We start from the raw sequence: 24,592 nt of genomic DNA, 5'->3' as shown, positions 1-24,592 counted from the left end.
GGACTGTATTTACTTTGCAGCTGGGCTCAATATCCTGTGGAGCACTCCCAGCAGCCCACTGGCCCTCCCCAACACACACTCATCAGTGAAATGTGGGCTGCGGTGGAAGTTAGCGACTCCGCTCCGGGCGCACTCATTGAGTTGTGGTTAACGCGCTGCCATAGCAACTCTTGTTCACCCACCATGGGACAGAAAAATGTTTTTTATCTCCCTGCACTACACAAACAGTCAGGATGAAGCGTCTGACTGCAAAAGTGGACGGGCCCAGCAGCAGTATATCTGCTTTAATATCCTTTGTCACGGCAAAGAGCACAAACACAGATGAACTTTCAGGAACTGTCACCTCGTAGAGGAAGCGAGAAGAGGAGGAAAGAATTTCTGCTCTGTTTTCTTTGAGACAAACTTGACGTCGCGTTGAGCAAAGATTTGCTCGTGTTGTCTGCTGCCGCCCAACATGTTAGTCTTCTTCCTACCACACACAAGAAATAGCTGAAACAGGAAATCTGTATTCCTTCAAGGATTCTTCAGAGTAACTTGTTGCTCTAACTAGAAGTCAGTCTCTTTTGCTGTTGATATTTAATGGAATAATATGCACAGGTTTTATTGAGGCTTTTGTAAAGATAACGCATCTTGTTTAATGCACATTGGCTTTGCTGTGGCTCAGATTATGTAATTTACAGTGGAAACATTGTCAAAATCCAAAGTCTCATTTCACTGATGATTATTGTGGTATTGTTGCAGAAAATTACAAATAAGCTTATTTTCCCTCTAGGATTTCTCAACCCTGGAATAAGATAAGCTTTGTTCACTAGGGTGCAGTGTAACTTTGTGATACAGCAAACATGTCAGCAAACTGGAGCAATATTAGCATATATTTAGGGACATGTTTTTGTGTATGATTGGACTCAACTTCCTGTACAAAAATGAAGCCAAAATATTCCGGATACGGATGCTGCCGTTTTGTACTTTTGATGTCATTCAGGGTCAGAGTCAGCGCAGTAGTGGTTGTGAACTAGGGCCACGGTATCCAGGTCCCGCCTATACACATGCTTGGCCTAACGTGAGGCTGTCTGAGCTGTCAATCGTGATACTTGAGCTTCTAGGTTAAAACAACTGTCTGCTGCTGTGACGTGCACCACAAAACCAAAACAATGGTTTAAAGAAGCTAAAACACTCCGTAGAGCTGAGGGAAACAGCAGAGTTTGCTCTGTCACTTCTCACATCCAATCAAAAATATCAATTATATCAATTATAGATAAATTCTCAGTCTGATATCAGGCTTTTGTGAAAGCTTTAAAACATAAACAGCTACTGACCTGAATTTCCCATGACTCCATACAACATCCTGTCAAACACATGTGGATGTGATTGTGAGCACACTGGGGTTTGTTTCCTTGAGCGTCCACAGACAGTACATTGCGGCGAGCGGCTCCATTTCACAAGCCGGAGAGACACATTGGATGAGACAGGCTCATCTGGGTCATTTCATTCTCCCCAGTGCGGGTTGCCATTGATTCCCATTACGGCTTGGCAGGCACCCATTGCTCTGACCTGCTGGACGGCCATTATTGCCCTTTTAAGTGTAGTGATGAATTGTCAAACGAAACATTAAAGGGCGGTGAGGAGTGTAGAACCTCAGCGGCAACACAGCAACTGCAGTGTGTCTGCTGCTGCTTTGCATCGCGGAGGGGGAAGGAAGCATCACGAGTGACCGCAGACAAATTTTAATGAAACATGTCTGCACTGTTTCCCTCGCAGCATTTTAAAGTTTCGCAATCTTTTTAACGAGCCCTGATGAGTCATGCAAAATTATTCACATGGCACCATGATACCCTGCCTCTCCCCCACTGCATGCTGGGATCTCACATTCAATTTCCCTGAGATCACTTCCTGGCCACCTAGTGAAACACAGTCATTTGATTTTTGGGCCAATATTGGGATAGAATGGACTTTATTGCCTTTTTAAATTTGAAAAAAGTTTCATTCTAACAAATGACGCCAATCACTGACTCAATTCCTCTTGTTTTTTTGCACAGGTTGCTTCGAGTGCTGCATCAAATGTCTAGGCGGCGTGCCGTACGCGTCGCTGGTGGCCACGATCCTCTGCTTCTCAGGTGTCGCCTTGTTCTGCGGATGTGGCCACGTGGCGCTCACTGGCACCGTGACCATCCTGGAAACCCACTTCTCCCAGGTCACCAGTGATCACGCCATGCTGACTGATGTGTAAGTGACCTCACACTGTATGCGTGTACTTACATGGCTGCCTGTGATGCCATCCAGTGTGTGAGAAACATAAAAACGAGATCCTTGTAATGAATTGGAATTGGGTTTTCTGAGTTATTTATAGTAACTTTTATCGTAGAAATATCAAATATCAAGCCTCAATTAAATTCTTTGTCGTAAGGGTTTGATAACGAGTCATTTGGAATCATTGCCCAGTTTTTTAAATATAAATATGGGCTGATTTATTGGTGTTGGAAATGTTTTACTCCCTATCAGTATCAGCATCAGCATCAGCTGGCTCTACAAATAATGTTAACTGGAAAATAAAAAGAGGTCCAGTCTAAAGTGAAATAACACTTTAAATCAGGGTGAGTTTATGTGGACTATTTTTAGCCGATATGGTCTCCTACATTCACCTTATCCTGGAGATGAGTCCTAATATGGACTTTTCCCCCCGTTTCAGAGCATCCATTAGTCCAGACAATAAAAGAGCAATGACAAGAGACAGGAATGCACATATGTTTTATGTTGGTGTAGATTTGGAGTGCACTGTTTAATTTAATGTCCACAGAGGCAGTCTGTCTCTCGGTGGACGCTTTCCAGAGACGTGCATCACCTGTTATCTCCACATTTGGCCTTAGGGAAGCTGGGCTGCTATCTCCATCATATCCATCTGTTTATGATTAATCTGCCAGCCCCAGTTTACTCATGTGTTTTTACACCAGACGGTCGGTGGTGTTCCACACAGTTACTTAACCTGACATTTTTAGTAGGCTTCTCCAGGGCTAAACACATGATGGCGGTTGATTTGTTCTGCTGTTTTGAACCCACTTCAACTACTTTACTGGCAAAACTCATGTGTGTTTAACATTGTTCCTTAACAGAGTACAGCTGATGCAGTACGTCATCTATGGCATCGCTTCCTTTTTCTTCCTGTACGGGATCATTCTGCTGGCCGAGGGCTTCTACACAACCAGTGCAGTCAAGGAGCTGCACAGCGAGTTCAAGACCACCATCTGTGGACGCTGCATCAGTGGAATGGTATGTTCACACAAAAACCACCGTGCCAGGTGTAATCCTGATTTTTATACACTGATTGCTTTAAAACAATGCTTTCATGCCATGTGATTCAAATTTGTTGGAAAAAAGTGTGAGGGGAAAAAAAGGTGGGATGGGGAAGAGTGTAATTGTTACCATTTTACTCCTGATTCCAGTTTCATGGTTGTCCGGTGACGCTAACATTGTTCCACCGCTGCGTCCTCAGTTTGTCTTCCTCACATACATCCTGGGCGTGGCCTGGCTCGGTGTGTTCGGCTTCTCCGCGGTGCCCGTCTTCCTCTTCTACAACATGTGGTCCACCTGTGCTGCCATGAAGTCTTCCATTGCCAACCTCACCGACATCGACTCCATCTGCGTGGATGTTCGTCAATATGGTAAGAGGATAGTCATAGGAATGTCTTGTTGAGGAGATCAGGCTCCACTCACTGGGAGAGATATTTTGCCCCAGGGACCAGGGCGGTGCTGGGTCAGTGAGGGTTTAAACTTGGTTGGGATTCGCTAGTCCAGAACACGCAGAGGGCCAGAGAGGGCTGGTAAAACACTGATGCCCTGGTCCATCAGGATTGGAACTGATATAAGGGAGGGCCAGCCGGATGTTCCCTCTGGGAGAGTCAGGTGAAAAAGAAGGCAAAGAATATTATCAGCCAACCTGAACCTTTTTAAAATCTCATGAGTTCACGGTGATGCCTTCAGGCCTCCATTATCATGTACCTCCGAGGAGAACTGACCAAGACTCCAAATCTTTCATTCCTTCTGCCATCAGGCTACTAAACTCAGACAGCTGTAGTTTTAAATGACATCTTTTATGACTGTGTTTTTTTACAGGGTAACACATGTGGCAATTTATTATCTAATTATTGTCTTTTATTGCTTTTTATTTTACCTCCTTAATCTTTTTCTTGTTTTCCTTCACCGACCTCTAATTGTTTGTTGACCTGTGCTTTTTGACACGTATCAAATTGGACGTTTTTTGTGTGATCGTGAATGGGATAAGTTGAATATGAAAGTTGACTGAATCTGAAACAGCTGTATGGTTTCAAGTCCAGACTTAATATTTATTATTAGCTCAGAGACACTTGTAATCCTCTCTGACCCCTCTGATCACATGCTGCATATGCTCTGAGTGTGACCAGATTAACCTCAGAGTTACTTTTAAAGGCCTGAAGAATTGGTTTTGTGTTTTTTCATTTAATATTCCTGTAAACTCTCTTATCTAAAGTGAAACCACATCAATTTTTTTTCTCCATCTTTGTTGTTTGTTGCTTTCTCAGGCTCAGGAGGACTCTTCCTAATAATCTAACTCATCTTCATGTGTAAACATGTTGGAGTGCCCCTTTATATCTGTTTTTTTCAGATTCAGAATACTTTATTAATCCCAAAAGGGTAATTTCTACGACAGAAACCATGACCCCACTCTGGCTCTCTCTCTCCTGGTGTATATGTGAGCTTGCATGAGGAACCAGCTCAGATCAACAGTATAAAGTAGGAGATAATTAGCATCATGTAGAGGGGCGGCTTAGATATCTGCAGGTTGGCTACTATCAGTATTTAGTAGCCTGATGGCGAGAGGAATAAATGTAACGATTTGTTTTTCATGCGGGTGCATAATGGCGTCGGTCTGAGGGCATAACTGAGAATTCCCTGAAAAGTACATGGTCGGGTTGACTTAATATTCCTTCTGCTGTCAGGACCACTACGAAGATTTAGAAAAATTAGCAATAAAATCGAATCATCTTATTCTCTGTACTCGTACTTGGCATTAAAGGTTCAGTGTGTGAGACTTAGGTGAACGGGATCTATTGGCAGAAATTGAATATAAAATAATCCTAGTGATGTTTTCACTAGTGTGTTTCATCCAAATTGTACGAATTGTTGTTTTCTTTACCCTAGAATGAGCCCTTTAATTAAAATACTTTATATTAACACCGGGAGCGGGTCCTCTTTATGGAGGCCGCCATGTTTTATTACAGTCGTCCAAACTGGACAGACTAAACACCTTTTGAGTTTTTATGAAAACTGAAAGCTACTACAGGTTCCCTTTAATGTTTGGAAGCAACTTCACCACTAGATTTCACTAAATTCTACACACTGAACCTTTAACTGAATAGACTTTTGCATCATTATTCACATGGTACATTGTTTTTGAGTGTGTATGAAAACGTTTCATTTCATGGCTGCAGGAATCATCCCATGGAATGCCACGCCAGGCAAGGCCTGCGGATCTACGCTAGGTGACATCTGCAACACCAATGAGGTGAGATGCTGCTCTCCTCTTCATTCACACACCAGCAGTGGGTGGTGAGGAAATGGAGAAATAATCCCTCTTGCTTGTCTTCCTGCAGTTCTACCTGTCCTATCACCTGTACATCGTAGCGTGCGCTGGGGCAGGAGCCACCGTGATCGCTCTGGTAAGTTTCCCTCCAGTCGCTCCATCTCTGTTTTTATTATTTTTTTCTTTAGCTCATCTTTGCATGGTTTGTATCAACGGATCCTGTGTGAAGTGGTCCTCTTGTCATTCCCATATGGTCTATGTAATCGCACTAAGGACTGTTACTCAGGCTTTTTCTCAGCTCCCGTTCCATTTGCTGTTTCCCATCTGCTTAGAAGCACATGGCCCTGATTTTGCTCTAGGATGGTGCAGTTTGAACTTGCTATTTTGTAAATGAGTAATTAAAGAAAATCATAATCTTGAGCTATAAAATCCCAAATATAATATGATAAGATTATACTTTTAATATTTTGTTTTCCTTTACTTCTCTATACTTTAACTACTGGAAAATGATTGGTCACTTTACTAACTAGTGGTGATGAGGTCACCGGCATGTTCTCTTACATCCTTCTCTGTTGTCTCTCTTCCACCAGCTGATCTACATGATGGCTACCACTTATAACTTTGCTGTTTTGAAGTTTAAGAGTCGAGAAGACTGCTGCACTAAGTTTTAAAAGGGTTTTTAGGAGCCCGGTCGCAGCGTCCGAGGCTGCACTGAGTAGAGACAGTTGCCACTGACAACAAATGAACTAAAAAGAAAAAAAACGAGAGTAGGAAAAAAAAAAATCTCTCCAGTAGTAATCACATGAAGTGTAAATAGCTGATCTGTTTCCTTTAGCGTTTGGTATCCAGGGATATTGCTGGTCTGAGGACACCAGATGAGAGTTGTCTTCAGAGCGTAGAGGGAGGTTTGGGTTTGTTCTGCTTTCCTTGGCACTGACTTATCGATTTTTATAAGAAACGTGCACAGCTAGAAATCCTCACCAGTGTTATTATATACAGTCCTAATGTGTGAAGCTGATTGGACCTGCACAAAGGCCTCAACTGCAGGAGATTTTCGAATAAAAAAACAAAACAAAACTGTATTTAGAATTTATGCAGTATTTCACCTGCATAAGAGGATGAGCATCAGTGCAGTGCAGTCGGAGCTGAAATGCAAATTTGTTCGCTCACTCCTGAGGCTCTTGTGAAACCTAAATATAAGATATTTGTGCAGGTTGTTGCACATGATTCCAAAAAAGGAAATCTAAATGAGAGTCGAGACTATTCTAAGTTTTCACCAAGAGATAAGCTGTGTTTCAATTCAGGGGCTACATCCTTGGGAGGACGCGGCCCACCTGACCCTTGGAGGCCGCGAAGGCCGAATCAAAATGAGACGGCCTAGTCTACAGAGGCTTTCCGCGAACGGGACTGCTGTGGCCTAGCAACGGCACTAAAGTCAGACAGTTAGAACGTTTTAAAGCCCCTTGTGATTTCATTCGTTAGCTGTTCGATTGAGTTGAAGCCTGATACTCAAGCATTGAACGTCTCGTCGCTTGCCGTTGCCATTACCTCTTTGAAAAGTGGTTCGTCACTGCGGCGCAGTGAACCCTGGGATAGGTTTGGCCTTATCTTATGTTCGGCTAGGAAGGATCTACCCGTTGGAGCTTCTGTTTGTCGGGGATAGAAGGACGCATTTGAAGGAGACTTTGAGCACTTTGTCGCAACCGGTCTTCCGATGTAGCCTCTGAAGGATGCAACCCCTGAACTGAGACACAGCTATAGACCGGACAGAGCCCTTATAGATATATATATAGTATGAATAGTATGTACAGTATAAATCTCGGTCCACATCTGATGACAAATATCGAAGGTGTTCTCAGGCTCCATATTTTTGACTGCCAGATTAGTAGTTTTGGTGAAGATGAAAAGCATTTGTGAAAGGACTAGCTGCAGTGGCCAAGTGCCTCGTCCTTTTATTTCTTTGATTTATTTGCTCTGCCTTAAAATGTTTGGTACCATGAAGTGTTACGCAAAAAAAACATCAAGTATTATTTACCTTTGTCACGAGTTAGATTCTAAACTTAACTAAAAAAACAAAAACGTTTATCGACTGTATTATGCGGGCGAGTATTACGGTGTGTGTTGTAGATTTCAGAGTAACAGCACGTACGTAGCGCAGCACATGATGGAGGGTTAGGCCAGTACCAGGGGTATCCTTCTGCATGAGGTCTCACTTTTAATTCCATGTATTTTACAAAAGAAGAAATTCTCCTATTTTAGAGTAGAGCACACGTGTAATATTTTTTTTTTCTATGAGCGCTGATGCTGGTACGGCCTCGGCTATGAAGTTGATGTTTTGTTTCTTACCTTTTATTCTCTCTCGAAGTGCCATTAAAGAGCCATTTGTTTTTACCTTTAACACTGAGCCTGCATGCTTACATTCTCAAGGACTCCTTGATCTGTTTATAGCTACTTATACTCCATATTTCATATATTTAATTTTCTCTTTTTTTGAAGACTGTAGCTTTTACTTTCTTTATAAAATAAACAATCTTTGTTTACAAAAAATACCCCTACTTGGTCTATTTATTATTAACCTAAAAGCGAGTGTTTCAGACGTATACAACTCGACATGCATACGAAGCAGGGTCTCATGCTTTGCACTAACCTCCAGTGTTTTTCAGCTGCATTAAGGTTGCATGTATAACTCACTTCCTCTGCTCACCAATCACGCCTTTAAACTTTCATTTCTGTAGCACCAGTCATGATCATCACAATAACGTTACAATACCTGTTAACGTCACCCCCTGTGTGTGAGGTCTTTTATCTGAGAAGCTTAACTTTGTGTGTGTCTACGATGTACGTACTGTAGCTCTGACTCCTGTAGCTTGCTTTGCGTCTCTCTGACATGCTCACCGGCCATCCACCTCACCCTTCTCTTCCAGATCCACTTCCTCATGATTCTCTCCGCAAACTGGGCCTACCTTAAGGACGCCAGTCAAATGCATGCCTACCAAGACATCAAAATGAAGGAAGAGCGGGAGCTGCAGGACATCACCTCACGCTCAAAGGAATGCCTCAATTCCTACACATAAGGATATTACACGCACACGCCACATAAACACACACACACACACACACATTAGACACTGCGGTCAACCACCGTGGCCCTGTTGGACCAAGACAACGCTAAAACCACCTGCCGACTGCCCCTGACACTGTGCAGTACTAACCAGGCTCCTAACACACTAATGCATCAGTGTTGCTTTCTGCACTAACTTACCAAGAAGTGTTTTAGATCTCCTATGTCAAGTTTCATTCATGCTGATTTTATATTTTCTATTTTTCTAGAGAGAGAAAACAAATTCTCTGTTGTCATTTCATTTTCTCTCACCCTTCTTTTATAACCATTTTTTGCTGGTGAAGCTTGAGACATTGCACTATTCATATACAACACAGTTTGTTTTTTCACAGTCTTGCTCTGTCTTTTCTGAACGGGTGGGGCCAGTTTTCAACAAAGGAATGTACAACCTTTATATTTAAATTTGTTTTGCTCTTTCTCAATCAGAAATGCAGATAAATTATACACGTGAAAGGCCTTACGTCCAAGATTGTTTTACTTCACAGGTCAAATATACATAATGTATCACATCCTGTCGGAAAAGTGGTTATTTTATGTATTCTCTAAAGTCCATTATACTTAAGTACTTAAGTGTATTAGTCTGGATCATTTGATTGTTGATTATCGGTTCTAGATTCTAATTTTCGTCATAGAGCTGCGTAAAACCCGCACAGACCTTTCATGGCCTACATTAACACTACCTCAGGTGTGCACTATAGAGCCTCTGGAACACTTCTCCCTTTGTAAAGCTATGGTTTCAAAATCCCACTTCAACTGCAAAGAGACGCCTCGAACACAAGTATATATTTAGGTACCTGTTAATTAAACCAAGCGCACACACACATACAGACACACAAATACACACACACTTCAGGAGCTCCTCATTGTAACAGCATCGTGTTGTTTGATTTGTTTTTACGAGTAATTTCATTAGAATAAATCACTTGCTAAACGTGGACCTCTGCCAATAATGACATAGAAAGATATTTGTTTTATTTAATATCTTAAATGTTTGGTGAAAAAAGAAAAATCAAGGTTTGCTGATGGAAAGAGCTACAGATATTGGCTTATTGTCAATAACTAACATCTGTACGATACCAAGAATTAAACCTTACTTGGTTTTGAAAACTGAAACAAACAGAATTATGTCCCATGTGTATTGGTACTTTGAAAAACCTGTTGATCCAAACAGATCTTAAGATATGAGCTGTAAATTACGAGCCAGGGTTTTTTCTTATTTTTACTAAAGACAAAAAAAACAACACTTTTTCTTAATTTTCTATATTTGCATCTTTTTTTGATGTGCAATTGTCATGATTCTGACATAATTACTCGTGTAATCTTTTGTCTGCTAGTTGAGTTACAGGAATAATGTTTCTTTGTTGCATGGAGAAAAACCTGTTTCTGCAGCAACACACATGTGATGTACAGTCATTTATACTGATGTCATTAGTAGGCAGTGTTTGCCTGTTAACTTTTTTTTCTTTCTAACCGATTAATTAATCTATTTTATGTAGCCGATTAGTTGTAGATGTCTTTTTAGCTTCTAGTCAAACTTCTATAAGTCTTATATTGTTTTGTTCCTGTATTTTCTGTGAATGTCAAGGGCTTCCCCCGTAAATTACTGAAGCTTACATTTTGGAAACAACAATCGCCACACCGGCCATTTATAAAACTTAATCGAAATGGTCAAATCAGCCACAGTGTAAATGCCAATGTGACCATATAACCACGGGTGTGCAGAGGCCGATATGATGGATCTACATGAAGCAGGGGTTCTATCACATCTCATCTTTGTCCGCCATGATTCCTGTTGAATGAACCAAAAGAAAAACTAAAGAAAAAAACGCTACCTATCAATCACCAGAAGGATAAAAATTCCAGTATCCTGTCTGACTGGAAATCCCTTTATGACATGACTGTTTTTATGGAAATAAAAAATAATAATTCCCCTCTATTTTGATGTCTCCTTTTTTTGAATGACAGAAACTCTTGTACAGCAAGTTAAAATGTAGATCAGGATTTATTCATACATATTCAGTCAATGTAAAAAAGTATCCGATGGATATTAAACAAAAAAATAAAGATCACACTTAAAACAAGAGTAGAAAGGCTTGTATGATTCATCAGTTTATGACTATGAGTTCATGTTTGCAGTCCGGGAAGTCCAGCTCACCAGAACTCATCGTCCTCATCCTTGTGAGAAAATGCTGCGATGCTGGGAAAACCAAAAAATCCAGTCAGTGAAAAGTCTCGAGGGACAGAAAGTAATTTCTCAATTAAGTCATCCTTAAGACAATGTAAATCCACAACAAATAATACTATAAAGATGAAGAGATGATAAGAAATCCTGAAAGAAATTGCTTTTGAAAGAGGCTTATGTCGGCTTATACACAGTCCGGACGGTAAGTACCCAGGACAGTTGAACTTTCTTTGTTCTTCGAGCTCCACTTCAGCACATTCAGGTTGGTAAAAAGGATAATACAATTAAAGTAGATTTAATTAGAGTCAATATATAAATAACTGTGGGAGAAAGTTACCTGTCTTCTTTGTCCTCAAACAGACTCTTGGCCTCTGGGCTTGTGTGTCCGGCTTCTTCTCTTCCAGAGCTCTGAAAAAAAAAAACCACTCAGTTTAAAACAAAGTTTTTCTTTATGAAAGCAAAGTTGTACTGTATTCTCAGGATTTTGGGACAAACTCACCTGTGTGGGCTGCTTCTCTCTGGCCTCCAGGACCATTTTCATGTACTTCTCCAGTGGATTTTCACCTTCAGGCTCCTCTACATCATCCTCCTGCTCTTCATCTCCTTCCGTCTTATTCCCTCTTTCTTCTTCTTCCTCTTCCTGTCCTGGATGCTCCTCCTCTTGCATGACCTTGTTAGAGAAAGACACTGTCAGGACTCATACATCAGACTAACTTTTCTCAGGAGACACAAAAAAGTGAAGATCTGAAAGAGATGTTTTAGTAGAACTTGGTGAAAGATCATCATTACCGTCTCTTTCTCTAGTCTTTCAAGTTCATGCAGCTCCCTCCATCGTGCTTCCTCTTGCTCCCTTTGCCTTCGCTCTTGTCTTTCTTTTCGCTCTCTTTCCCACCTCTGCTCCTCAGCCTCGTCATCTTCTTCTTCCCTCGCAGAATCACCTGCGGTTTGTGGGACTTCTGCAAAACATATGGAAAGACACAAGTTGTAAGTAAAGTTCCTGTCTTCCTTATGGTTTGCACTGTACAGAGCGATCCATGAGACTGATGGTTATCAGTAGAGGGCGAACAGGTCTGACTTCTTTTTACAGTAGAAGGCTGTCCTTGTCATTTGGGGGTCACAATTATGCATTAGTGGACTTGGGGCCTAGCGACTCACCCGCAGGGCCCTGCGAGTCCATCGGGTCTTCTGGGAGGTCCCGTGGGCGGGGGACAGCGGGGCCATCAGGGGCCTCCTCAGTGAGAGGGACGGCAGTGTCCAGGAGAAGCTCTGGAATGTGGCCGGGCTCTGGAGGGAGACACGCACAAAGAGATCTTTTATGCTGCACCATAATGCAACAGGGACAGAGAACCAGCACAGAATACATAATCAGCTGCCCTTCATCTTCACCATTGTGCGGGGCCACTGAAAGGACACTTTGGAGGCCAGTCACACACTCATTAAAAAGCAGCCTTTCAAAAATCCAAAACCTCCACACCGGATATGCTGATTTTGGTACTGGGATTTTGTTTAAATTAATCACATGAAAACAATCAGGACAAATGCAATAAAGTACATCATGTTGAAATATTGTAAAGTTCCCATTTGATTACAGTTTTTGTCAACAGCACTTTATATCAAGGTGGAGACTGGAGAAGGTCTGTACAGGGACAAAAAACAAAATACTATTCCTAAGTACCTGACAAAATCCCCGTCAGGTCTTCAAGGCTTATTCTGTCAGGTTGTGGGGACGAGTCCGAGCTGGTGAGGACCGGCTGCATCTGTGGTGGACTGAAGAGACAAAAGAGACAAGATGAGGGCACTGCTATTCATTATCTCTTTGTGTAAGTGTATGACAATGATGCACTGTCCTTGCCAGTGATATGGCAGATGGTACCTGGGCTGGTCTCGTGCTGTGCTCTTCAGCTGAGGGCTGCGAGGTGAACTGAACTCGGAGGAAGAGTCACCTGAGGTCACCCCCTCCTCGCGGGGGGCGAGAGGGAGCTGCCTGTCAGACGACAGCTCTGGGAACGGCACCGGAGACACAACTGGCTCTATCAGGAGCAAAGACTTAATGTTAGAAGATACAAATATGGGAGGAAGATCATTATCCAGACTGACATGAAATATAATGTTTAAACTGTTTTTATTCTCTGGAACTTTAATAAAATATGTACAGTATGTGTTAAACGTGCTGCGACTATTTCATTAGTTATGCCTTAACAGATACATTTAATTATTACTTTGAATGCGTGTATTTATGCATACCTTCTACAGTTTCTCTTTGAAGCTTTTTCCTGGAGGGGGAGTGTGGTGTGGAGGACAGACGTCTGGTTGGAGCAGAGATTTCATCCTGACGGTGTCCATCACTTAGAAACACAGGTTCCGTCAATGAATGGAGACTGTGCTCAGTGAAAACTGTGGACTGGGGTTGGTTGTGGGCTTCTAAGAAGGTCACTCTTGGCTGTGCAGGTGGTAAGGTGTTTCTGGTGTCATACGCTGAAGAGGAGGGTGTTTGTAAACTTTGGGGAGACGACGGTCTGTGTGAAACCTTTGATTTGTGGGGGGAGCGGGCGTAAGAATGGTGAGAGACCTGTCTCCTTGGAGGAGAGCTGGGACGATGTGAAGGATGTGGTTGTTGTGGGGAGAGGGGTCTCAGGGGAAGCATATGAGAGATGGTGGAGAGCACTGCCCTCTGCTGGTAGTTCCTGTAGGCTTCCTCCAAGGTTTCCTCCCTCTGCAGCTCCTGGATGCGAGCCTTGGCTTCAGCCACCAGCTCCATGTCAGAGTCTGGAGAGTCACTCCGGGGAGACTTAAGTCTTCGCAGGGGCCCACCTGCTCCACAAATATCATCATAACCCGCCCTGGCCCTCAGCAGAGCTCTGTTCACATAGATGTCAGGCGGGACCAGCTTGTCAGCGTGGAGCTCCAGCACTGAGCGATCGACAAGTGAGAGCTTGGAGTTACACAGCACTTCATTTTCAAGAGCTGCCACGATCGCATGGATCGCAGAATAGAAAAGGGGAAGTGGAAAGAAACGGAAGAGCAAACAAGAGGAGAGTTGAGAACCAGTACAGAATACCAAACACCATAAAAGAGCAGGATCTGAGAAAACCTCTGAGAGAAAGGTTTGTTTTTCATTTCTAAAGGTTTTCTATCTGCATCTACACCTATAACCCAATTGCTACTACTTCAATATGGCGTTCCTTCTTGTTTTTATTAAACTATCTATTAAGCTGATTGAAACACAAAGAAGATTTAATGTTCAACTGAACAACGGAATCACAGTCAACTACAGAAGGGGTATATCACTGATTATAACACAAAATACACTGGACACCAGTATGATTTAACTTTAGTTACTAATCCCACTAAGATGTGGAGAAGATGCACATCACAGTACCTTGCTGTGTTTGGCGAAGCTTTATCTTGACGTCTTCTACATGGTTTTTAATCCACTGCAACTTCTCCTCGCACTCAATCAGCTGAGCCTTGAGCTGAGTGCAGTGCTCCACCTGCAGGAAAGCCACAATTTACACAAACGAAGTAAATAAGTAATAAAATAAGTGACTTTACATTTCAAGAAAAAAAAAAATTCATAGGTGAGACAAAATCTGAACACAAAGTTTCCCACGCTCAGTGAGAGGCTGACTGACCTCCCTCTGGAGCCGAGCCTGCAGCTCCTGCTTCTGGCTGTTGAACTCTTCCTCATCCAGTCTGCGAGCGCTCTGCAACCTGAGAAGCTCCAACTGCAAGGACAGCTGTTCTTTGGACGGCTTACTCAAATCTGAGAAAGGGGTTATTAAAGTCAAAACATAACCTAAAAAGCAAACGTTATTTCCCAATGCTGCATCTACTTTAGTTGGGAAATTGTGTGATGATAGAGCGGGAGGTGATGTGCAGAAGTTATGATTCAACAAGTCATTTTAAAATGTTTTTGTACAGATCTGAGGACGTTAGAGCACAGCACATAGGACAGTAGCTTTTTTTAGGGCTCCACTGCCACACCCTGTCGTAGGAAAATACAGTGCAACCTTGAGATAGAGGAAAGGTTTGGTTCTCTGCAATGGGTACAAGTAGCCCTCTGTCTCTGCTCATTGTTACCCCGCCCCCCCTCCGGTCCAGTTTAGAGAGTTGTCTGCAAAGCTACAAGAACAACTCAGACGCCCCACATTGGCAAGAAAGATGCATTCAAAAAGCTGACCCTGAAGCAGTGTCACTTCGCAGTACACTTCATCTCCCACAGCTCACAGGGAGCCCAGTCTCAAGCACTCTGTGGGAACTGGATTTATCCAATATTAAAGAAAAGCAGCTACAATTATTCTCAGGTTCTGAATCTCTAGGCTAAGATGAGCAATAACTCTCAGACATTAAAATTTCAGACCGACAGAAAACACTGAGCCTCTTATTCTCTGATGGGGACACTGAGGCACGGTAACACCCCAGAGAGGTACTTGGGAACAGCAGCCGCTCCTCACCTGCATGGAGAAGCCGGTTCTCCTCTTGGGCCTCATCCAGCTGGTTCTTTAGCGGACGCAGCTGCCCCTGCAGTTCTGCCTTCTCTCTTTTCAGGCTGGTGTAGTCACTCATGGTCTCCACTCTCTCTCTCAGCAGCTCCTTCTGTTGAGTCAGCAGAGGAATCTGCTGCTGTGCTGTGTCGAGCTCCACCTGGGCAACAACAGAAGAGCCATTGAAAGAAAAGCTCAAATGAAGCTACAGAGTAAAGTAAAACGAAGGTTCAAAATCAGGTCAAGAGGCAAAGATACCAACGGTACATCACATGTGAACACATCAACTAGACCGTCTACTGTAAACTTATAACAGAATATCACACTGAATGAATGAAACTCTTGCCCATGTCGCCAGGTGCCCAGTGAAGACAGTAAAGTTAACATTGACTGTTTGTATCGACAGTAATATCGAATTAATAATATAAACTATTGACCCTAATTATGAGCATGGTTGATTATGACTCATTACAATTATGTCCAACTACGTATTAACAAGTATGCCGATATCTCAAAATGATGTGAAAACTCCAATGTACATTCTAATGTGATTTTGACGTACGAATGTCCATATAATGTGACTAAGGTCGGATAACTCCACATGCCTTAATTTGATTATTGTTTATTCCGACCATGACTTTATTTAGGTTAAGGTAAATCAGAAAATGCTGTTTTTATGGCAGTGTCTTATTCAGACTATGGTCTTAATCGGATCAACATAATATTGGTGTCTATGTAAACGCGTCCTCTGCTGGGTGTCTGGGGTAGTGACGCTCACCTGCAGCCGTCTCAGCTCTGAACAGGCTCTACTGTGCTCCTCTAACTGGGAATCAAGTACCGCTGACTCCCTTTGGATACGAGCCGTTTCCGCTGAGAGGAAAAAACACAAAAAAGATTGTAAACATAAGCAGGCAGTAATGAGCTACTCAGTAACACGACATTCATTTAAATACTCACCTTTGTTTCTGTTCTCGTTCTCCGTTAGTTTCTCTGTTCTCTTGAGGAATTCTTCTTTTAATTCAAACTGACACCTAATTTCACAAAGACATAGGATTGACAATTCAAAAGAGGTCTGACAAGACATCTGAGAAACTGTTTTTTCATGGCAGCAGACGTCTGCATCTGTGGAGTTTCATTTTTGTGTTTGTGTTGTGTGCCTCTGTCAAGCAGGACAAAAATCATTTCGGACTCTCACTGGCATTCAAACAGTTCAGTGACCTTTTATATTATATACACACAGGAGGGTTTTTACTCCAGCACTACACACAATGAGTCTACACTTAAACTAGGAGTAACTTGAGAGATAAAAAACTACCAGAATGAACAGACAATATAAATGACTTGTGTGTAATTTAAGCAAAAGAGAGACATTCTTGTGTTCAGCATGAAAATACCTGGAGAGTTCATTCTTCAGCCTTTGGTCGTGCGTGTCCTCCATTGTCCTCACGCCCAGTTCTCTCCTCCTCATCAGCTCTTCTGTGGCCTTGACCTTCTCCTCGTGAATTTGACAAGTCCTGTTGTTGTACAGCAACAGTAAGATTCAGCACAGCAGCCCTTTACTAACAAAAATTGTTTAAATTAAAAAGCTCTCACTTTTCAAACGCCTCCATTCTCATCCTCAGCTCATTTTCTCTGTTCCGTTGTGTTTCAATTTCTTTCAGTAACAATTGTCTGTGCATATACACATTTTTTTCTTCTATCTAAAGAAAAGAGAAACACAAAAGAAACATCACAAGACTTGCATTTAAGCAACTGTCAAGTAAACCAATGAATACTGATGCTGAGAGCCTCCCACAATGTACCAATTGAAATAAGAGTGATTTATCTTTCAGGGGAAAAAAGCAGCAACCTACCTCTTGTTGTTTTTGCAAGCGATCAATGGCATTTTTCTCCCGCTCCATCAATGCCTTTGTCTTCATTTCATAAGTCCTGTCCAGCTCTTGCTTCAGCTTATCAAATTCTTTATGAAATTTAGACTTTTCTTCCATCTTCACCTTGGCAATCTCAACGTCTTTAAAATGTTGAAGCTTAGGATCCAAAAACAGAGATGTTCACATATTAGCGATCATATGTTAGCCATTCTAATACAGCATTAATATCTTTTAATTAGAATATATTTATTGCAGATATGAGTGTCCAGCAGGTCAATACCTGCTTGCAGGGACAATTACTTATTCATTTACTTGGTAGAAACATCTATGTACCTGTGTGCTCATTTCTGCCTGCAGCTGTGCTTCGATTTCTTTTCTGTATGCAGCCAGTTTTGATTGGAGTGGAAACAATTTGTCTCCACTACAGCTTAAGTTCTCATATTCCTTATCAATCATTTTCATCTTGTCGACTGTAATCAAAGATAGACAGAGAACATTAGAAACTATGCACTGATTTAAGATATTTAAGATAAGATTCGAGAGATCAGTTCCCCGTACCAAGAGACTCTCCGTAACTCGCTACGCTTGTTGTCTGCGTGTCGGCATCATGGCACAGGCCGTGAGTGTAATGGTGTGTTAGCTGCGTTAGAAGGTTGATCAGGAACCCTGGAAGACAAAGACAAAGTATACATATGCTCATCTACATCAGGAAGTGGTGGTAGAAGCTGCTCTATTTAAAGAAAAATCATATACTCCACATACCTTTGTCATTGTTGTCTTTATTTGAAGACTGTGAAAAAAAATACATTATAACTAACAACATTTTTATTTCTAAATGTGTAACATCGTTAATCGCAGTATTTACTTACCAGGGATCTGTACAGGGATGATTCGGGACTAATTTTAAGAAGTTGGAGAAGATTCTCTTTAGTGAAAACCTGCCAAAATGGATTTTTTTTTATCAACAATGTTCTATACACGTAGTGCTACAGTGAATTCAACACATGCAGTCGTCACACTCACCTTCTCCTTGCAGAGGCTACTCTCAGGGTAGAACACAGATAGGCTGTACTCATACCCCGAAGAGCTCAGGTGATCAGCCACGATGCTGTTACACGCTGTGACCATGAGAGGCTCGGATTTCCCGGGCACTGGTCTGGGGACCGGTTGTCCTCCGGTCACAGGACGGTGTTGTAACTCCTGGATGAGCTGATTCCGCAGCTGAGTCTGGAGCCGAGAGAAAAAAAGAAATGCAACTGACACCGGGCAGATTTAACGACAACAACAACAACAACAACAAAAAAGAATCCGGACTAACTTACTTTGAGTGTATCGAGCACTCCCTTGTTTTTAAAGGTTTGATAGAGCCTCTTCCTCAGCTCGTCCGGGGACAGGGAGTCCTCCTTGGTCGCGTACATGACTGGAGAGTGTTTTTGCAGGACCCCGGGACAGAAGAGAAATGCTGAAGCAGGAAAACAACAGCAAAATGATGCTAACATGGTCGGCTTAGAGAGCACAGACATCACTTTACAGATAATTTTAATTTTAAATTTCTCTTACCTGGAGTTGGACTATAGTTTAACTCCCCTTTTACACATCTGCAACAACAGGGATCCAAACAAGACAATTACAACCCATCCATGAACCCGCCTGACGACCAGAAAGCGTCTCTCTCTCCAGGAGGTGTGCCCCTGTCATTTAAATCCGTCAACGGAAACTTTTGTTCCGGGCTGTCCCACAGTTATGACGCAGGAAATAAAAGAATTCGGGTCCGAGCACCGCTGTGACCGTAGCGTCAAAGTTTGATCACCCGCCATCACAACACGAGGTTGTTGTATCTGCACAATGTCAGAGTCAGTGGTCATGGATTCCTTAGATATCTTAGATGATGCAAAGGTGAAATATTTACACGATCTGAAGAGACAAGAGTGTTTTTGACCTGAACAGATCTATTAGTCTGTAAGTAGTGTTTTTATTTATTTTTTACAATTGAACAATGTATAGTATGAGTCGTGATCTAATTATTTCATGACACTTACTGACACATCAGTTTTACAATAATTCACATTATACGGTAAGTGTATTTGGCAACTTGGCTATGACGTCATCTACCCGCGACTTCTCTATTGACCCTCCAGGAAACCAAGCTGACAGGTAAACAAACGCAAATTGACCAAATTAAAACGCCGTCTTTGTTGTCATTGTCGCTTTATCGTAATATTTCAAGTGGCGTTATAGTTATTAGAGCTTTACGAGACTCTATAAAAGTCTCGGACGGTGACAAGCGTCTGTCGAGATGCGGTTAGCTTGCTAGCTGGAGGTTTGCAGTCTTTCTGGTGATAGTGACGGTGACATTTTTGAACGATTTGATGGTTTAACGTTGTTTCTTTTGGTTCCTGTTGATTTCATGGCCGCTTGGCTTCGCTAGGACAAAGGGGAAACGATGTCTGGAAGTTTTTATTTCGTCATGGTTGGTCATCACGACAACCCCGTGTTTGAGATGGAGTTCCTGCCAGCTGGGAAATCAGAGTCCAAGGTAAAGGGGCTTCGTTAATAATAACAGCATCAATTAAGTCATTGTATATTTCCTTCTGGATAGTGGTTATTCATTAAACTAACCACAGACTTGGACATAATAGTAGACATATAATCTCCAATTGTCTTTACTGTCAGGGGCCTCAAGGCTTAATAATAATAATAATAATAATAATACTATTAATAGTGTATGTTTATGTATCATCTTGCTTGATAAGATTTTGTTCTTTGACCACAGGATGATCACCGTCACCTGAACCAGTTCATTGCACATGCAGCCCTCGACCTGGTGGATGAAAACATGTGGCTGTCCAACAATATGTACCTGAAAACTGTGGACAAGTTCAACGAGTGGTTTGTTTCTGCCTTCGTCACTGCAGGACATATCCTTTATGCTGTTGCAGAATATGTGATTGTTTTTAATATTTAGGGCTACAGGAAAAACTGTCAGAATGGCCGGTATAGTCATGTTTGATTATCTGATTTCAGAGGTTAATCGGAAATGTAGATATGACGCAATGATAATCACTTAATTAACTTACAGACTGTTAATCAACTGTTTTGATATTTGGTTGTTAAGTCATTCATAAAGAAAATAACCCCAAAGAGCTTCTTTAACATAGTTTTTTTTCTTTGTCTTTAATCACTGCAATTTAAATTTATTTCGTTATATATTTAGATTGGAAAAATATCAGTTGTAAGAAGTCACCTTAGTCTTTAGGACAAGTTTTTTACTTCCATTTTAGAGATTACACATTTATTGGAGAACTCAAAGATTTAAAATTAAAAAGTTTTTTGTTGTACCCCTGCTACCTTTATCTAACCTTCTCGTTTGCAGTGTATTATTATTTTAATGTTGTCAATATGCTCAATGGCATCAAATAATGTATTGGTATAGGTTTATTCACCTTAACTATTTTCCCCACATATAAGATTCATCATGCTGCATGACGCACGTCAAGAAGATGGAATCAAAAACTTTTTTAATGATGTATATGACTTGTACATTAAGGTAAGTTGTCATCCATGAAATGATAAAATCAAGAAACTTTTCTTTCAGTGTTAAAAATTAATCTTTTTTTGTCTCTCTTCCAGTTTGCAATGAATCCTTTCTATGAAATCAATGCACCGGTCCGCTCAACGGCTTTTGAGAGGAAAGTCCAGTTTCTTGGAAAGAAACATCTGCTGAGTTAATCACATCTCATGCACGGGGATACGGATGTATATTGTCTCTTCGCTGTACATATACCTAACATGCTTGTTTGATGTCTGCGGCTTAGTCTTTTCATGTTTGTCAAATGTAACATAAATCTGGATTTTCTATAAAGATTTTTCTGTCTGACATTCTTTCTAAGCTTATGTTTATTTCTTGCATGTGGTGGGCAGTGTCCAGAGAAAACATGCTTTAACCAACAATTCTCAAAGGGGTTTATTTATCATTTGGTAAACCAGAGGTACATCTTTTTAAATGGAAATGAAATCCGGACGAGAAACAGTCAAAGAAAAGGAATGGTTCATCATTTTCAAAAGTATCTATATACCTAGGGGCTAAAAACTGTGAGGATAAAATGTTGAGTGATTTTAAGATCCACATGAGTTTTAAAAAATAATGATATAAAAAAAGATTTACTCAATCATAACCACTATTTAATCTGACCTCTAAAGAAAATATTGTAGCTTGATTCAGTGATTTTTTTTAAGGTAAAAACGGATACAAAATAAAAATGTTTCCACAACATACACCAAATGCCATGCATGTTAACTTTGCTTGAATATTTATCTTCTGTTAGGGATCTCGTCCCTCAGTGCTTTCAGTACACAGCCATCATCTATTCATTTTGAAAAATGTGCACAAACAAGACCTTGAGGTATAGTTACAACAAGCCTGAATTTGTTAGTTTCATTGAGTAGTGCCTTAGCTACTTTTTAATTCTCAGAAATAAGGTTATTGGGCTGTGTAAAGCATTATTTTCAAAGTATAAATAAACAGGTCATTACTTTATCGGCACTGTCACATTCTGGAGTGAAGTTCAAGGATACAATAACAAGTGCACTACTGAGATAGCACAACATATTATCAGTGAGTCACATTATAATTTAACTTCATGATGGAATGGAATATTTAAAACAGAGTGAAGTGAAACCTTTATAATGCCTTTGCTCAGTCATGCAATTATTTAGTTCCTCACGGGTAGTCTTGGGCCCACATGAAATAGTTTATTTCTTTGCGATCCTTTTAAACTCTTCTGTTTGAACTGTGGCAGAGCTGAATGATTCAGTGCTTCTTGTTTATTTGTAGTCTCGGATGAATTTAGTGTTTCATCTCTCTCCCTCTCTTTAAACCAATGTCCAACTATAAGCATCATCAAACCATTAACAGTATAATAAATCACAAAGCCAGTAGCATAATTTGTTTAAATAGGATTACTACAGCATTGTACACCTACAGCCTTGATGCATGTTAGGCATAACAGCAAATTAATGTTAGTGAAAACTCCTGGACGTTATGAACAGCAACTGGCAGCAGAGCGAGGTTTTCTGTGGAGCTTGACTGTGTCTGTGGGGATGAGGTGGTCTGTTCTTTCATCCATTGCCAACACTCTGCGCACTGCTTCCTCAAAGGCCACGGCTACATTGGTGGCATCCTTGGCACTGGTCTCGTAATAGGGGTAGTTGCCGTTCTCCTGGCACCACCGCTGAGCCTCCTCAGTAGACACCTGCCGCTCCGTCACGTCCAGTTTGTTGCCCAGGATTACAAAAGGGAACTTCTCCGGCTCCTTGACATCCGCGTAGTAAATGAACTCCTTCTTCCAGTTGCCTAAGTTGAGGAAACTCTGGTTGTCATCGACACTAAAAGTGAGCAGGCAGCAGTCAGAGCCCCGATAGAAAGGAGTCCTCAGGCTACGGAAGCGCTCCTGGCCGGCCGTGTCCCAGATCTGCAGGGTCACCTGGTGGCCGTCTACCTCCAGGTCCCTGTTGAGGAACTCCACGCCGATGGTGTGGAAAAGGTGCGCGTCGAACTTGTTGGTGACGTAGCGATTCATGAGCGAGCTTTTCCCTACACCACCGTCGCCCAGCAGAATGACTTTCAACAGGGATGTCTTTGTCGTCATGGCTATTCACTCCCGGTCGACCACTAAGAAATAATTCACCTGGTGGAGACATGCAATGATTGAGAGATATTTCATATTTACAACACTTACATATAAATAAAAAAAAAACATTGTGACCAATCACCAGTTTTTAAGTGGATGACATGTGCCTCTTCCTCTCACCCCTGACTGATTGTTGGCCTCCTCCTCTGGTCCAGATCATGTGCTGTAGACCCTGGTCCTCGGTCACATGCTCGTGTGTATGATGTTGAAGTGAACAGCCATGTAGGTGACGTTCAAACGGCTGGAACACAGTGATCAACAAACAGGTTTGTCATTAACAGACCGTACAGGACAGCAGTTAGCTGAGTAGCATCAATCATTTGCTAACATATTTCCCCTGTGACGCTGGTGGGCTCTCATTGTGTGAGAATGTACACACAGCACGTCCATGGTATTGAAGTTATAACAGCAACATGCTCGTCGGGAGGATGTGAAATATGCGCGAGCCAAGCTAAGTGCTAGCTAAGCAGTGCGAAGATGGAAAAACAAAAACACAGCTGGACTTTTGTGCAATATACTTCCACCGGCTAGCTCTGCCTTACTTGCAGGAAACGTAACGCCAATAACTCACCTCGCACTTTCTTCCCTGCGGAGTCCGACGAGGTATAAAACACGAAACAGCTGGAGGAATAGTAACGCATATGTTTGACAGCTCGAGATCACGTCGGCTCGCAGCGTTTCCTGGTGAGCTCCGACAGGCTCCGTGCTAACAAGCTAACCGCAGCTAGCCGCGGATCATGTGATCGTGCGAGGCGAGAGCAGCCAACGAATGCTGAGGTAACGTTTCAGTCCCTTCTACACGTGATGCGCTGTTCACCGATCAACCGGGTTAAAACACTCACATTTACTGTGAAACCGAGCAGCACTTAGCTCTACTGAGGGTTCATATTGATATTAGCGAGCTACTAGGTCCCTCGGCTGCTACTATAGTTCCCTTCTTTGTAATATTCACGCACCAACACCAGAGAGCGACACTGGCTGTCACCAGCCAACACCCCAGCAGCTGCTGACTGTTCCAACAGCAGACTGTGACAAAGGGAATAGTCCACAGATACGTTTCAGTGATAAATAATGGATGCAGGATTAGCTAACAGGCTTTTGCATGTAAGTGGATTTGCACCTGAACAGCTAAAATCTAAATAAAATAGATTTACACCACAAAATAAGTGTTTGAATCTTTTAATTAAAGGTTCAGTGTGTAAGATTTAGGTGAAAGGGATCTATAGGCAGAAATTGAATATAAATTAATCCTAGTGATGTTTTCACCAGTGTGTAATCATCTAAATTGCAAAATGTTATATTTACATTAGAAAGGGCTCTTTATATTTAAATACTTTATATTTACATCAGGAGCGGGTCCTCTCTACGGAGGCCGCCATGTTTTTTTTACAGTAGCCCAAACTGGACGAACTAAACACCTTTTGAGTTTTTATGACAACTGAAGGCTGCCACAGGTTCTCTGTCATGTTTGGAAGGGGAGGGTGAGGTGAGGGTGAGGTGAGGGATATTCAGCTGCAACAAGCAACTCCACCTCTAGATATCAAGTTTTACACACTGAACCTTTAAGCAAAATGACCTCTCCCACAAAGTAAATACAAAAACTGCATTCCAAACTCCACTTAAGTAAAAGTACACAAGCACTATCATCCAGAGGTATGCAAATATCAGCAGTAATATAAGTAGTTCTGCT

The 24,592-nt window shown here is 41.8% G+C and overlaps 4 protein-coding genes across 9 annotated transcripts in view; 2 read left to right on the top strand and 2 right to left on the bottom strand.

Moving 5' to 3' along the window:
• gpm6bb (glycoprotein M6Bb) overlaps window positions 1-10,611 on the top strand; it is a 33,619-nt gene extending 23,008 nt beyond the window's left edge. For 2 of the 3 annotated variants that reach the window (XM_035175429.2, XM_035175430.2), the window contains exons 2-7: window positions 2,037-2,223; window positions 3,108-3,264; window positions 3,488-3,656; window positions 5,463-5,536; window positions 5,625-5,690; window positions 8,479-10,611. In XM_035175429.2, coding sequence (XP_035031320.1) covers window positions 2,037-2,223; window positions 3,108-3,264; window positions 3,488-3,656; window positions 5,463-5,536; window positions 5,625-5,690; window positions 8,479-8,628 — 803 coding nt within the window. In that variant the 3' untranslated portion in view covers window positions 8,629-10,611. Of the gene's footprint in view, window positions 1-2,036; window positions 2,224-3,107; window positions 3,265-3,487; window positions 3,657-5,462; window positions 5,537-5,624; window positions 5,691-6,144; window positions 8,102-8,478 lie in introns of those variants that run through there. The other variant, XM_035175431.2, reaches the window with a different exon arrangement.
• Window positions 10,612-10,658: 47 nt separating this feature from the next.
• On the bottom strand, window positions 10,659-18,934 carry ofd1 (OFD1 centriole and centriolar satellite protein). Of its 3 annotated transcripts, none has more exons than XM_035175425.2 (23): window positions 18,773-18,934; window positions 18,535-18,674; window positions 18,236-18,439; window positions 18,082-18,150; window positions 17,975-18,002; window positions 17,771-17,878; window positions 17,546-17,682; window positions 17,195-17,368; window positions 16,935-17,041; window positions 16,736-16,855; window positions 16,299-16,372; window positions 16,120-16,211; window positions 15,312-15,501; window positions 14,490-14,620; window positions 14,237-14,348; window positions 13,102-13,821; window positions 12,731-12,887; window positions 12,533-12,624; window positions 12,013-12,141; window positions 11,647-11,813; window positions 11,357-11,527; window positions 11,195-11,265; window positions 10,659-10,872 (listed from the first exon to the last, which is right to left on the bottom strand). In XM_035175425.2, the coding sequence occupies exons 2-23, from the start codon at window positions 18,628-18,630 to the stop codon at window positions 10,827-10,829; spliced, it is 3,195 nt and encodes a 1,064-aa protein (XP_035031316.1). In that variant the 5' UTR covers window positions 18,631-18,674; window positions 18,773-18,934; the 3' UTR covers window positions 10,659-10,826. The 3 variants fall into 3 exon arrangements, with proteins under 3 accessions (XP_035031316.1, XP_035031318.1, XP_047198662.1); XM_035175427.2 differs by having other exon boundaries at window positions 18,535-18,632; XM_047342706.1 differs by having other exon boundaries at window positions 18,535-18,934.
• Window positions 18,935-19,148: 214 nt separating this feature from the next.
• trappc2 (trafficking protein particle complex subunit 2) lies at window positions 19,149-21,089 on the top strand. Its single transcript, XM_035175434.2, has 5 exons — window positions 19,149-19,366; window positions 19,641-19,748; window positions 19,986-20,130; window positions 20,674-20,759; window positions 20,843-21,089. Exons 2-5 carry the CDS (start codon window positions 19,656-19,658, stop codon window positions 20,939-20,941), a joined length of 423 nt encoding a protein of 140 aa, XP_035031325.2. The 5' UTR covers window positions 19,149-19,366; window positions 19,641-19,655; the 3' UTR covers window positions 20,942-21,089.
• A 72-nt stretch (window positions 21,090-21,161) lies between these two features.
• On the bottom strand, window positions 21,162-23,881 carry rab9a (RAB9A, member RAS oncogene family). Of its 2 annotated transcripts, none has more exons than XM_035175433.1 (3): window positions 23,474-23,881; window positions 22,985-23,143; window positions 21,162-22,899 (listed from the first exon to the last, which is right to left on the bottom strand). In XM_035175433.1, exon 3 carries the CDS (start codon window positions 22,858-22,860, stop codon window positions 22,252-22,254), a length of 609 nt encoding a protein of 202 aa, XP_035031324.1. In that variant the 5' UTR covers window positions 22,861-22,899; window positions 22,985-23,143; window positions 23,474-23,881; the 3' UTR covers window positions 21,162-22,251. The 2 variants fall into 2 exon arrangements, with proteins under 2 accessions (XP_035031324.1, XP_035031323.1); XM_035175432.1 differs by having other exon boundaries at window positions 23,023-23,143; window positions 23,474-23,871.
• Window positions 23,882-24,592: the final 711 nt, after the last annotated feature.

Source organism: Hippoglossus stenolepis, chromosome 13 (assembly GCF_022539355.2).
Source record: "Hippoglossus stenolepis isolate QCI-W04-F060 chromosome 13, HSTE1.2, whole genome shotgun sequence".
Taxonomy (NCBI): Eukaryota; Metazoa; Chordata; class Actinopteri; order Pleuronectiformes; family Pleuronectidae; genus Hippoglossus; species Hippoglossus stenolepis.
This window is presented reverse-complemented; position numbering and strand designations above follow the sequence as displayed.

What these genes read in the sequence shown, in the direction of transcription:
- rab9a (XM_035175433.1), bottom strand. Translation starts at nt 22,860, where the DNA reads ATGACGACAAAGACATCCCTGTTGAAAGTCATTCTGCTGGGCGACGGT.
- trappc2 (XM_035175434.2), top strand. Translation starts at nt 19,656, where the DNA reads ATGTCTGGAAGTTTTTATTTCGTCATGGTTGGTCATCACGACAACCCC. An exon ending in CTGGGAAATCAGAGTCCAAG is followed by an intron (nt 19,749 to 19,985) that starts GTAAAGGGGCTT and finishes CTTTGACCACAG; the next exon opens with GATGATCACCGTCACCTGAA. An exon ending in TATATGACTTGTACATTAAG is followed by an intron (nt 20,760 to 20,842) that starts GTAAGTTGTCAT and finishes TCTCTCTTCCAG; the next exon opens with TTTGCAATGAATCCTTTCTA.
- ofd1 (XM_047342706.1), bottom strand. Translation starts at nt 18,735, where the DNA reads ATGTCTGTGCTCTCTAAGCCGACCATGTTAGCATCATTTTGCTGTTGT. An exon ending in AAAGACTAGAGAAAGAGACG is followed by an intron (nt 11,528 to 11,646) that starts GTAATGATGATC and finishes TTCTCTAACAAG; the next exon opens with GTCATGCAAGAGGAGGAGCA. An exon ending in TTTGAGGACAAAGAAGACAG is followed by an intron (nt 10,873 to 11,194) that starts GTAACTTTCTCC and finishes TGGTTTTCCCAG; the next exon opens with CATCGCAGCATTTTCTCACA.